This window comes from Saccostrea echinata, unplaced genomic scaffold, assembly GCF_033153115.1.
Source record: "Saccostrea echinata isolate AGI-Se365-2 ecotype Australia unplaced genomic scaffold, CSIRO_AGI_Sech_v1 ptg000037l, whole genome shotgun sequence".
In the NCBI taxonomy this organism is placed as follows: Eukaryota; Metazoa; Mollusca; class Bivalvia; order Ostreida; family Ostreidae; genus Saccostrea; species Saccostrea echinata.
In genome coordinates this window covers 1,727,156-1,741,651 of record NW_026889786.1, presented here as the reverse complement: position 1 = coordinate 1,741,651, position 14,496 = coordinate 1,727,156, and the positions used below count along the sequence as shown (strand labels likewise).

At 34.1% G+C, this 14,496-nt stretch overlaps 2 protein-coding genes across 6 annotated transcripts in view; one reads left to right on the top strand and one right to left on the bottom strand.

Annotated features, from left to right (window-relative positions):
• LOC133200175 (caspase activity and apoptosis inhibitor 1-like) overlaps positions 1-14,496 on the bottom strand; it is a 327,434-nt gene that overhangs the window by 292,525 nt on the left and 20,413 nt on the right. The gene's annotated exons all lie outside the window — the stretch shown is intronic.
• Positions 440-9,833, top strand: LOC133200177 (uncharacterized). 5 transcript variants are annotated; one of them, XM_061335956.1, is made up of 3 exons: positions 440-464; positions 7,510-7,569; positions 8,922-9,833. In XM_061335956.1, exons 2-3 carry the CDS (start codon positions 7,565-7,567, stop codon positions 9,661-9,663), a joined length of 747 nt encoding a protein of 248 aa, XP_061191940.1. In that variant the 5' UTR covers positions 440-464; positions 7,510-7,564; the 3' UTR covers positions 9,664-9,833. The 5 variants fall into 5 exon arrangements, with proteins under 5 accessions (XP_061191940.1, XP_061191938.1, XP_061191943.1 ...); XM_061335954.1 differs by lacking the exon at positions 440-464 and adding an exon at positions 2,410-2,544; XM_061335955.1 differs by lacking the exon at positions 440-464 and adding an exon at positions 2,843-3,028.

Sequence of the window (14,496 nt, the reverse complement as noted above, 5' to 3'; positions counted from 1 at the left end):
AGACTTGTTGAATCTTCACGTTTTTGACACTTTTTCTTCTAAAATAAGCATGGAACGAAGAGGTTTCTGTTCATTCTTCTTTTTGTAAAATTTATTAAGATTATCTTTGCTTATTAACCTTTACTTATCAATACAAACAGCCAGATAACGCAACAAAATTAAACAGGCCTAAACAGCTCGCGTGACAAAAGGCCAACATTAATGCAGCGTACCAATTTCTCGTTATATTTTACTTCTTTGCCAACTTCTTGTTAAGGATGATATGCATCTTAAGAAATCACGTGACCTCGGATACTTGCATTCCACAGATGAGTTGTATTTCCTGCTCACCTTGACCTTAGCAGCTGAAAAAATTGTATACATTTTAATAACAGCGTTGGCGGCCTGGCACACGTGCATTATAAACCATTTTATCGAATGGAGTCGGAATGTTGGGTGGATGAGGATTTTTTCATATTTCACAAGTAAGTTGTAATTTGCAACCACACTAAATTAATGTAGGCTAATATTTTCATAATTATCAAAAATCAGTTTTAAAATGATTAGAATATGTTTTTGATGATGTTTTCAAGCGGAGTCTATTACCAGTGCCAGTGTCATTTGTTTCTTTCAAACAAAACGATTGAATTTTATAAAACAGTGTATTGCAGAGATTTTTACACGTGCAACATGTGGCGTGAAAGGGAAATGCCAAAATGTATAAAACAAGCTAAGTTTAATGTTTTGAGAACCAGACTAGATTTTTGACAGATGGAGTCTGTTTTCTCAAAACTCTTTATTAATGCTATATGTATGTACTTCCTACCACCTAAAGAGTTAACATCGGATAATTTTGATATGAAGATGTGTGTAAAAGGGTCAGAGGGACGTGCTCTATGGAGCAACCCGCATGCCTTCCTGCTGAGATCTGCTAATCGCCACTCCAGGAGTAGTATGCCAGATCCCGCGAACACTGATAGGCACAAGCTGTTAACAACTTCCGCCAAAATCTCATTCATGTTTTTTTTCCTCGGAGAACCCGACAGACGTGTGCTTTGTTGTTCCTGCTAATGACGTAACCACGCGCCTTCAGACTAGTATACTAATTATAGAATTGGTAAACGTTAGCTGTTCGGAATACGCTAAAGTCTTTAGACTTTTTGAGTAAGATATTGTAAAGAAAACCTTACATCCCTTCTACTATGCCACCCGATGAGAGTCGAGAAGCATAGCAGCTAAACATCAAAGCAGAGAGCAAACCAATTTCGATTAAAATTACATCGATTGATGTCCTTGATCAATAGTTGATAAAGCAAAAATCTGTCCGAAGTGTCTTGACAAATGTAGAGCTTATTTCTAAAATCAGTCCTATTTGTCTGTTTCTTAGAATAGACAAACGTACCAGTATTCTAAACTTCTTTGCACTTTGATACAGTGCATCCAAAGAGGTTGGTAAGAGGTAATTAATACAGGTATATTCATTCGCATTCTATGATGAAATCAAAGTTTCTGTTTTACCTAGCCATTGTCTAGTAAAGACTACATATTTCATATCTAAAATACATCAAAAAGGGGGAGGTACACTTATTTAATAAATACACGCTATTTACTATTACGGAAATTCCGTATTCATCCCAGATTTTGTTTTAAATACGGATTACGGATTGTTCTCCTATAATAATAATTAGCTCGGCAAGCCTCACGAATATACACCATTTCAACTCATTGGATATTAAAGCAAATATCAAATCACACAATAAAGATATCCCCTAATAATAAGGATATACTTAAATAAACTTTAGTTACACCGATTTTAATATGTTTAACTGTATGTCATATATGTATTAAATTTTGTAACTGCTTGGGTGTATTATGCAATGAATAAATTAGATATAAAGATATTCAGCTTATCATTTATCAACGTAACAAAAACATTTTCATATAATTGTTATCAAATTTAAATAATGCATTGCCAATTATTATAAATTATGGATGAAAAGCTTAAATTACATGGAAGATATTTAGATTACTGAAAACTGCAGAGTAAACAGCTCTGTGTCTGCGATCATTTCGGAAAAAAGGTGCAGCCGTGTATAACTGTTCCACAGATAGCTTCAATACCATATTGCAAGTATCTCCGTTTGTCATGTTAGGTACATTTCTCATATTCTAAATAATCGTAACAAAGTGAGAATTTAAGTGGCAAAACGAATGATTGAAAAATAATTTTTATAGTCTTCTGAAAAAAAAATAATGAATTCGTTCTGGTTCAAAGGAGGAAATTCTATCGAAATTCAGTTATTAAAGTGTGATTAAGCATTGTGGTCAGTTCTAAGGGACATACTTTTTTCCCGATGGTACAACTGTGCCCATTCACGCTCCTTCTCCTTGTACAGGTGAGCTGTAAAATTCAAGTGATGTCGTGTGACATGTCACGTGACTTATCAAAACTTTAGTGCCACCCCCTTGCTGTGGTTGTTTTGGTTGGCACACCTGTGAATACCTATGGGGTTCATTTGACACACGTGTAGACGGCGAGAAAAACGACACTTTTAACACAAAGAGGTAAATATTTTTTCTCATTGTTTTCTACATGGATTTAAACACGTTCATATGTCAATTAGTCAACCGAACTTCAGACTTTGACAGTTCAATCAGGTAAATACACACACACTGGGTTTTAAAAGAAGGAAAATGTTTACCAAATGAGCCTTTGTGTGGTGTTAAACCTTTTGACCTGTCTGAAAAATCAGTTCAAAACAGAGGTATGTGTAAAAAAAAATGTTTAAAAGAAGAAAAAAAATGTAGAATTCTGTGATTTTTGATTGGAATTTGACGTAATAAGGTAACAAAGTACAGGTAAAAATGAGTCATGCGGAATACAACTCTCTATAGGAAGTGTTCTCCATCTTGCTTGCGTTTATTTTACAAGTTCTCGGTTGTCGAGAGCCCACGGCGCATAATTCCTTAATTGTCATTGTATAATATCGCTTTATCTAATTTCAATCCATTAAATGACAATGGATGATAGGAAGTGAAGAGAGAGAAGGTAAATAGCTAGTTATTGCAGTGTATAATAGCTGTATGTGCCTGAAGTTTTTAATCATAACATAGCTTGACCTAAATAAATCTGTGTATATTCAACAGTTGGTATGTAGTAAGGCATTGTTATCCATCTAACAAGGATTAATATTTGACACAATACGTGGGATGTACCTTTTGTAGATTATTTTCTGTAGGTTATTGAATGAAAGAATATGATTTCCTTCATGTGATTTTTGCATCCTTGTCTTCCTATTTCATTACTAACAGGCATGTCACCACGATACACAGTCATTTCAGCAATACAAAAGCATGTCACCAATACACAAGCATGTCACCAATACACAGGCATGTCACCAATACACAGCCATTTCACCTTTGCCTGAGCAGGTGAATACATTAAATGTATACATATATGTGTTATTCACAGTTGTGCATGAACTCATATATTACAGCCAGGTGTACCCTTACCTACATATGTATGTATAATAAACTGCTCTACGATAGACAACAGTTGAAACGTCAAGGTCTACACACAACTAACTGAAGATACAAAATTCTTTCTCATATAAAATTTCAGTGCCTAGAAGGAGGAAAATTGGATGGAAAGTAAAGGAGCTAAGACAAATTGCAACTTTCACTAGATTTTTAAAATCAAGAATGTCTATGTGTATGCATGGGAACATTTCTCATTCCTTCCTGTATGACTGCACTTCCTGTGTGTTTATTTCTTCTTTGTTTTCTGTTGCTATCATCATCAGTGTCTGTTTACTTGTTTCTCACCTGACAGTCACCTTGCACATGTTTACTTCTATGTACCAGTACGTAAATGTGACCCTTTACTGTCCCTCTTTTCCTGTCAGTTTCTAGTGACTTTGTTGAACTCTGTAAACTTGCCTGTTACAGAGGAGTGCATGTACTTACATTTGTTGAGTATGCAAGGTTTAAAATGCTTATATATCCAAGATGATCCTTTTAGAAAGGGAGGGGTGTAGACCAAAAAAAAAAAAAAAATCAAGAGATACTATGAAGAATATAAGAATCTGTGCAGAAAACATTTTAACCATGATGTTAGTATAGTTAGTGTCCCTACTTGTTCCCCATTGATAACCATACTATGTTCTTGTCTCCAACAGGGTGACTGTCAGGAAATTCGGTAGACATGTTTGGTGGTTTGTCCAAACTGTTTGGGAGTTGTGGAAGACTTCTGTGGAGTGACTCGTCTGAGCCTCCCAGCAGTGGCTATGACATGGTGAACAAGGAGGAGGACTCAGCCATACTGAATGAGTTTTCACCTGAGGAGGAACCATTGTCCCCTGAAGATATTGTGGTGTCCCAGCCTATTTGGTTGGGAAGGACAGATAATATTGTAAAGAATAAGTCCACTCCTAATCTAAAATCTGCATCTCTTTCAAATGGTGCTGGAAGTATATACCAGCCAACAACTTTATCAGGCATCAGGTCCAGCAAATCTTCTGAAAATGTGTCGGTAACAAGTTCCTCACAGAATATGAAACCCTCTGGTAGTCCCAAATCTTCAGTAGTACGCTCTAATCCAAAGAAAGGACACTCTGTTCATGTGTCACATGCCCCTGCTGTGTTCTCAAGTCCAATTGTAAAATCTGGAAATATGAATCTTCCCAAGCCATCTGGTTCTCGGAACACTTACAAAATGTCGAAAAAGCAAAAGTCAGAAGAAGTGAAACTTCAGATTGTGTCTGTTGTTTGAGACAGTAAAACATGAACAGTGTTTTGAAGATGCTTCAAAATGGTGCCAAAGAAGTAATTTAGTTGTTTTGCAAAAGGAAAAAGCATGCTTGTGTTGCTTAATTAATAGAGTATGTCTGCTCAGGTTCAATAAATCAAAGCTTTACCTACAGTTTTGAAAAAGACAAGTTTCCACTGAATTTGTGTTATGATGTAAATTCTTTCAGATTTTAGTTTGTGATCTTTCTTCCCATTAAGGAAGTAGGAAATTAGTGCTTCTTCCCAAACAAAATGGAATCTCACTGCACTTATTTTGAATTTTTTAAAAATTTAATTTCAAAATGTCTTATTTCTTTATCATAGAAGTGGAAGAAATGCTCTACTTTTATAGATGAGATTTTTTTTAGCATTTAAAAAACAAAAATTGACCTTGTTCAGGTGTTGTTGTTGATGGAATTAGAGTGAACTCGTTATACATTGTAATGCATTTTTAAGTGAACATTTTTAGACAGAGTATGTTTTTAAAAGCTTTTATGTGCATAATGCAAGAAAGAGGCCTCCTGTTAACTTACTCTTGGGAAATAAACAGTTGTGCACTAATAACGCACCAAGTTTATTAGTGCAAATAACACTGTGCATTGAATGTAATTTCTTATTTTATTTAGTAAATTTTTTGTAGAATACAAAATTTATGACAAGTTATTGATATATTGTAAATTTGCAGCAAAATTCAGATTTGCAATATCATATTTATATTGTCTTTTACCCTATAATTAGGTTTTATTGTATGTGAACAATTTATTCAGTATCAGAATAACATACATTTTATTAATATTCAATTTCATTAGTCATAGAACTCACTATCATAGAGTTATCAACTCCAAATAAGAAAGTGAAGAAATAGAGTTACTAAATGCATCCTTGGATTCAATCATGTTTATTTTTGCATCTTTCAATCATGATTCATATTTGCTTCATGCTGAATTCACAGTTTTCTGACTCTTTTATTTGATATTCATTATTACTGTCACTACAGTATCATTGTCATGAATTTATACATGTATTTACACAAAGTAGTTTAAATAAGGCAGAATACAGTAGATGCAAGAGCAGATTTTCTTGATAATATGCAGAGTAAAATGAATCTGGCATTTTTTTAAATTTATTTGTTTGTTTGCTCCAAATAGTTTTCAAGGACCAAAGACAACCATATTCATTAAATTTCAAATTAAGCTTTTAATCATTATCAAAGAAGTTTTACAAATAACAAAGACATACAAAGAATTTTTATTCTTTTATAAATGTTATATTGACTGTATGTTTAAAGTATTTTATTTTTATAAAAGAATAAAAAAGTAATTAAAAAATCCACATGGTTTGTATTTTTTGTGTAATACCACATAGACCTATATACCATACATGTTAACTCTACTGCTTTAGGCAGAAGTCTTCCACTTTTTTTACTCCATAGATAATATACCTGTTTTTCCTGAGATGCTTTCAGTTTCATGATTACTGAGGTCTTTTTGTAAAATATATTCTTGAATATCAGTTGTGTTCATGTGGTCAAGTTCAGTTGAAAAGAAGAATGAGACATCCTTTATATAAATTTTATAATGATTGTCTAATTCTATCATTTGGTCATAGGTTTGAACAGTGTTCTAGCAGAGTCAAAATGCTTAAAATATTGTCCATAGTAATTCTCTTTCTCCTTTGATATACTAGTAAGACTGATATACTAAAAAAAAACATCCGTGTTCATAAAAGGTTCAACAGTTAAAGCTGCCTGTTTTAGTCACCATTTCCTTATCCCTTGTTTCGCTGTCAGGCGCTATGTCGATTGGGTTCTTAGAATATTGAAGAAAGTGGCTGATATCAAGGCCAACAGTACGTATAAAACATTAAACATTTATTGACTGGGCTCGAGGGCAACATGCGTTTTGTCGGACCCAAGAACTAAACTTTTTGCATGAGGCCGTCAGGCCGAAGTCAAACGGTTTGGTTCGAGGGGTCGACAAACCGCATTTTGCCCGAGAACACTGTCAACGTCTTGTAATACATTTTATTTATTTATTTATGTTATACATGTATCTTTTGCTGGCTTCCATACCAACGAATGCGAATAAGATTTAGCTGATCCCGTCCACAGTGTGACGTAAGGGGTCCAATATCTCTTCGACAGGTCCAATATCTCATTCTGCGGTCAAACATTGATTTTTTTATGACCGCTCAGTAAAACACTAGAAATGTTAGACTTTTATAATATAGATTTATATAGGAACTAATTTTTATAGGTATAACAACCTGTAATGGTTGTCATCTTTAAACTGATTGGCTGTGGATGTTGGGTTCAGCAAGTTGCTTTCTTTGGTAAAAGTCTTTTAGGTCAGATAGCCCTCGTTAAAAAAAAACTAAACACAATGCAAGCGTTACAGTACCCCCCAGGGTTCCCACCAATCTCTGGTCTACACCAAACCATTAACAGATCAAATTCACTACTAATCACTAATGAACAAATAGTTCATGTATACGTTTATATTTCTGAAGAAATCAATGGTTGGCCGTACAGGCTGGTGATTGTGACGTAGCGAATCGATTTCTACACGAGATTGTTTAGTATAATCGCTGTGCCTTATTGTTTTCATCAGCTTATGAATTATGCAGCTATCTGTAAATAATGGCCATGCTATACATGCTGCAAAGGACCCTCATGTCCCGCTGGTATATCTGAAGTGTTGTGTAATATTACTAGTTTGTGATCAACCAATTACTTTTTTGCAGGATGAAGCCCGTTCCTTTGTAGCGGCGATATTTCGTCTCTGACATCGGCCGCCAAATGAGGTAAGGCATTCATCATATTTTTTTCCTTTTCAAATGTTTTAAATCACATCAATAGAACAACAATCAATTTTTCAGCATATTGGTGAAGTTTGGATATTGACAGTATTTATACACGAGAAAAAAAATTATGTCCTTGAAAATAAAAATGATTTTCAATTGCTGTAATCTTCACATTGTACAATATATTTCAAACTAATCGATATACATATTTGTTTTAGTCAAAAACATCATGATACTATAAAGGCTTATCACAATCTACGGACTATCTGGTTTCCGCCACGTTATCATTGATCGAATGTCTCAACATTCCTGGAATTGATAGATAAGACAGAAATACCCATGTCATATTTACTGTAATGATGACACGATGTGCTACTGAAAGAGACAGGGGTCATTTAAATATGATCTTTCAGTGTTGTTTTTATTTCAAGGAGTATATTTCACACAAACAGTTATTTTAGAACAATTTGAGGGTTGATCACAATGATCTTAAGGACCCTATGTTCACAACAAGAATTTTTTTTTTGGACATTTGGAAAAATTTTTTTTATAAAGGTGTAAATACTGAGTATATCTAATTAATTTTTTAACATAGGGTCCCCAAAAGAAAAATGTTCTCAGACAAGAAGTAACGATAAATTGACATCACTGTTGTTTACTTAAGTAGGAAAAATACATGCAAAAAGTGTTCAGTCTTTTCATCTTGAACTATGAAAATGTTAAGAATGCTTAAATTGATTACAAATTGAGTAATACACTGCAGATTTCCATTTATTCTATTTTAGATCGAAGAGCAGATTACTCTAACTGCATATACAAATCGGAACTCTTTAGTGTGCCGAGTATAGAAGGTTCTTAAGTAATTATTTACTTCATTTAAACAGATGATTAAATCTTTTTTTTTTAGACTTAATGAATTTGAAAAGCTCTGATGTCTACAAGGAGTTTGTGCTGAGTGTATACTATAACTCTGTTATATAATATCTGCATCATGCTTTTGGAAATAGAAGCACTATTGAAATAGTGTTTTAATCATATTTCAGGAGAATGTCGGTTTTCGTGAAATTAGTGATATTTGAATGACGTATAAGACATGAACATGACAACATATGAGATTTTTCTGTAATTGACCACATAAAACTCTGACTCACGCGCATTGTCAAGCCATCACCAGACAAAACGCAATTTACGTATCCAGCTATCTAATAACTACGCGACGGGAGCCTTACGTAATTTATAATTACATTGATAACTGGATAATGGTGTATAAAAGATGACTTGTCTAAGGGTAAGTATATTACTCCTATCAGTATTCATTATTACTGTATTTAACCTCCCCCTTCTTTTTACAGCGCCTGCAGAGAAGGGTGTCGAAGGGCATTTCGGGGAATCCTACATATTCCCGGTTGCAAAACCATATGTTTTAAATGTGTTCTGTTGCCTTGCTACTCGAATACCGATAGTGACGACGAAAAAGACAAAGACGATGAAGGCTATGATAGCTATGGAAATACAGAAACTCATGGGCCCCCGGCTCAGGAGAGTGGCCATGACACATCCGGGTACTCGGACCAATTGACGCATCGCGATTACGTCAACAGCGTCCAGTATACCAACATTGAAATTTCAGAAACGGTTCAAGCACAAAGTTCGGACAACGTTTATGTCCCTATGCAGCTAGAATCTCTTGACCACCTTAGGACAACACAAAACTTAGATACCAGTCAAAATAATCAGATCTCAAATAATGAGCTGATGACTTGTAAATTGAAAGTTGATTGTCCAAACCCGTCATATGTGAATGTTCCCGAGTCAAGTCCGTCACTGATAAGGACAGACGAACATACGGTTAATGAAAAAAGCATTCATGTATCAAGTGTTGATGTTCACGTGGAAGAAGAGGTAGATTCAAAGAACAAGGATAAGTCCAAACAGCATTCCAAGTTGGCAGCGAATCAGGGATCCTCTGGCAAACGGGCCTCTTCAGACGAAGAGGGAGCAAAGACAGACATACCACCCAAATGTCGAACCACGATAGAAGAAATTCATGGACCATCAGAAAAGAAAATGGTGCTCCTAGAAACAGATTTATGATGTTATTTCTTTTCTTGGTTCTTGAATGTTCAATGATTTAAATGCGTCGTAAATGTGCCATATATTTTTATTAAAATTTTAAGGGTGTTAAATTTTAACACTAGTATACAATACGCAATTGTGGATATGGTATGCTTGTATTTTATTTTTTATTAAACTACTTAACTTTCGCTGTTTTTCATGAATTGTGTTTAAGTGTTGTCTGAACGACACTCACAGTTGGCAATTTACTTTGAGATACAATGTACTAATTTAAGCGGGATAGTAGTTTATATAGCCAACTTCTTATAAAAATGTTACACAGTACTAAAAAAGTTTCTGACACATAAATCAACCAATCATTAGTCAATCGTATGCAAACAGCGTGCTTCTCAAATTAAATTTAGCATTAGACATATCCCCCGGTAAAAAGGCAAATGTTACAATAATAAATGACCTATTTGTAAATGTCAAAGCTGTTTTTGCTGGGTTTTCTACACAAACAGTACACCTGTAATTTACGACCGACTTCCTCAGGTTTCACGCTCAGTTTTAGGGAAAGTCTTTCCTACACTTGCAAGCTGTGACAAAATGATGCATTTCTTAACTAGCGGGTATCCAGGCCAGCTAGAAAGTACGCGTTTAAGTTAAAGATAACATAAGTATAGAATATTTTATATCTATTGCAATCGACAGTCATTAGAGATAATTAAAATTTCTTCAAATTGGCGACATTCAATTGTAGCACTCTTAATGCTAAAATAATCATGTGAAAACAATTTTTAAAACTGAATGATAATGCATTTTTGCATATTATTAGTTTTGATCAAATGATTTTTCAATTAATACGAATTTATGGAAAACTTCAATTTCTCCAAAAAGCTTTTTATTTGGTATCCTAGGCCAGCATTTTTTTTTTAATTTTTAGGTTTATAAACCCGCCGCTCAATTTTTTCAATTTTTAGAAAACAATACAATTAAGAAAAACAGGATTTTATTCTTTCCGACGGCAAATTAATCAACGGGATCAAAATTTTGAACTGCAAACTTGGAACGGGATCGAGATTTTGAATTTCAAATTAGTATGGGGATCGAGATTTGTAATTTACAAACTTGTATTTCCTGTTAAAAATGGCGATGTCAGATGGCCCAAGTAAAAAGACTGGAAGACTAATGCCACTTGGCTTTGTTTAGAAGGATTTTATTTATATTTCCTCCGCCGACGGGACTTTATGATTCTAGAGTCTGTAAATCTAAAAATAAAAAAACCCCTTTATCCAATGCTTTGACAATGCAGTATTTTATATCGGCACGTACACGACAGCACATTCAATCTGCTACCGTAATAAATAACTGATGTGTTACCTTAATTGTGTTGGCTTTACTTGATGAAATTAGTCGTGTTTATAACTTATTGCAGAATATCACAATGGCGGATCCAGAAGTTCTTGTGGGTGGGGGGGGGAGGGGGGTTGAGGCCCATAGGGCCGAAGGGGGAGGGCATGGGAGGGGGTGTCCCCCTTCCATAGGTTGGGGTTCGGGAATTTTCTTTAAAAAATGGCTCAGAATGGTGCATTTTCCAGCATTAAAGACTGAATGAATTAGTTTTTTGCCACTTGTTTTTCAAGACCGACCCACCCAAATTTTCAAGAATTTGAACAAAAAATTAAAATTTTGGGATTTATTTTTAACTTCCATGTAAACATGAAAAATGAGACTTCTAAAAAAAAAATCAATCAATCAATGTAAAATCTGATAAAATTAGAAATATCGCCATTTGATATATATAATATCCAATTCTTTCTTTTTGAAATGCATGTCCAATGTGTTGCATGTGAAGCTCTGACTACCAAAGTACAACTGATGTGCAATTTCCCAACACTAAGAGAATTTGGATTCTGTGTAGAAACCCTAATTACTCTTTTCAACTACTTGACTATGCTGTTTATATAATTTGCAATATAAACAAATAATGATATTTCATATTGAAGAATAAATATAAATTATTTTGGGGAAATGTTGGAATTATTGCTTATTCATGGGGGGGGGGATCTTCGCTAGCCAAGGGTTTTCGGTCCACTCCGCTCCCCCGAAAACCCTTGGCTATAGCGAATATGGGGGGGGGGGGTAATTATAATTTCTAACATAAATACACTCTTTAATTCTATTTTTTTTACCCACTTACTAGCCCAAAGTTTGAAAAAAAAGTCTTGAAAGTCTCGAAAGGTCTACTTTCCCAGTATAGTTATGTCATGAAAATATTGTATCAGGGACGTTTATACTATAGTATATACGTTCCTGATTGTATTATTTTTTTTTCTCTAAATAATAATAATAATCACAGTTTATTCAAGTAGTGCAATAAAGTAACATTCAATTATCGAAGAAAGAAATTTCATGAAAGAATATTACTTATAATAAGCAACACCAAAACAATATACCGTAATAACTATGTGCAGTTTTGGTTGTTAGTATTTGACCTTGTGTCATCACTAGCTGCACGGACTATCATGATCTCTGTAACTTTTGATTACTTGAGTATTATGTGCGCTCAAGCGGAAAGGGGTTTTTCGTGGTGGCTGTATATTTCACCTCTTTGTGTAAAACAAGGGGCTTGGATAGAGTCTCACTTATGTCTAAAATGACACTTCTAAAAAAAATTTTTTTTTTGATTGGGGGGGGGGGGGGGTCCCGAACCCCCCAAACTCCCCCTGAATCCGCCACTGTATCATAAAATTCAAATAATAGGCTACAGGAAACACTTTTTATGACTTTCATTTGACATTTCGATAAAAAGAAACCTAAAGAAAATTATTATCACAAGCACATATTTTTAGTTAATTGTAGTTTTCTGTACATCTGCACATGAGAAGACGAAGCTGTCATTATATGCCATTATACTTTATTAATGCTGTTAATGTGTTGTAAGATAAAACATTTATACGTGCATATTCGTGGATTCATCGTACCAATTTCCAATTTATCGCTAATTAGAAATTTTGACGCATGGGCTAATAAATTTTTTGTTGTAACACATCGGTTATTACGGTAGCAGATTGAATGTGCTGTCGTTTACGTGCCGGTATATAATATTGAATTGTCAAAGCATTGGATAAAGGCGACATCTCGAAATTACAACACGGAAAACCGTGACGTCTCGGAGTTTTAAGAAATAACCCAGAAAATATTTTTTGCTCGATCGTACAAGCTTCTTGCAATAATATACAATTTTATATATATATATATATAAAAGATGCAAGTAGAATTCTGCAGTATATAAATATAACATGAATACATGTATGAGGAAAACATGTAGATCTACATCCGAAAACTGTTTTCCACGTAATAGTCGCGTATACAATTATTCTCTAAAATCTTAACCTCTTATGGTTAGTAACAATTTATACATTTAGTTTTCTGGAATAGGTAATAATTGTGTCTGTTATTACCAGACCTGATTTTATTATATTATTATTCATAAGAAGCAGAATTTATTTATTTATTTTTTTTTTAACTTTACATGAAAAGAAGTCTCTTGCGGCCTTCAATTCGACATTTACATTTTATCGATTAATAATATTCAGTCTCATTCCTACATTGATTAGATATATCCCATTGAACTCGAAACAAGACACTACAGTGTCAGACACATCTGTTTCTTATTTGATTTTACTACAGGAAGACATCAATTGGTGGCAAACTAACAACTAAATTTTATGATAAACGTGATGACTTCAACTTTTCTGTCGTGAATTTCCCCTTATTTATTTAACAATATACCATTATCATCTGCATACAGAGTCTCCCAGTTCCTACGAACAATTTCTAAAACGAGACAGGCTATTAATAAATAAGTTGATGATACAAGGTTATCTACAATCTCGTTGAAATTCAACATTTTGCAAATCCCATGGTAGATACAATGACCTGTTTTGCTCTCTGCTTATCCGATCATGACAAGGAGCACACGGTAGGTGTGACCGGTGTCGCATAATTTACGTTCCGGGTAACTTAGCGTTCCGGCCGAAACGCTAAATACCTATAATATTGGTTCCGGGCTATAATAAACGTTCCAGCCCGCGTAAGTTTGGTTCCGGCCATAATAAACGTTCCGGGCATCCAAACACCCTTTTAAAAACTTTATTTATAATTAATATTTACAAATAATTTGGATTTTTTTTCTCTTAACGGGTTATACGATGCAGCAGCATTTAAATGTATATCGATTTAGAAGAAGTCCCAATATACGGTCTTAAATTAATACATGTACCAATACTATAATCCATGGGATTATACGTAACTATGTTGGTTCTTTGTATAAAGAAAAGGAACGCGAAGGTGTGAAACTTGTTTACATTGATATATCCCATCATGTTGTTTTATGACTCCCTTCTATCGATACAATATGCAGTCATGCGAATCGCTGTACATTGTATGTCATTTCCGCAATTTTAAAGGAGTTTTAGGCAAGGGGCACCCTGATCAGCTGGTAATGCTGATAGATGAATTATATTTACGATTAAAAAAAATTATTGGATAATATTTTAATATCTTTATATATATTTTTTCAAACACCCATTGCGTTTTTGTAAAGCCAACTATATCATTAAATCACAATACATGAATGAACTTAATAGGAGATGTATGGGCGAAGGACTTGCAAAGGTGTGAATAGACATAAAATTTCAGCGGAAAATTTATAAAGCATTTACTTTGAAGAAAAACAATTTCCTGTTATAATTCAATAAAAATTTTTGTGGATTTTTTTTCTCGGATAAAATTTATTTTTTAAACAATCAATGTAATGCCAGCAAAGGTTTCGACACAGCTAAAAACTATATTGAATAAAACTCA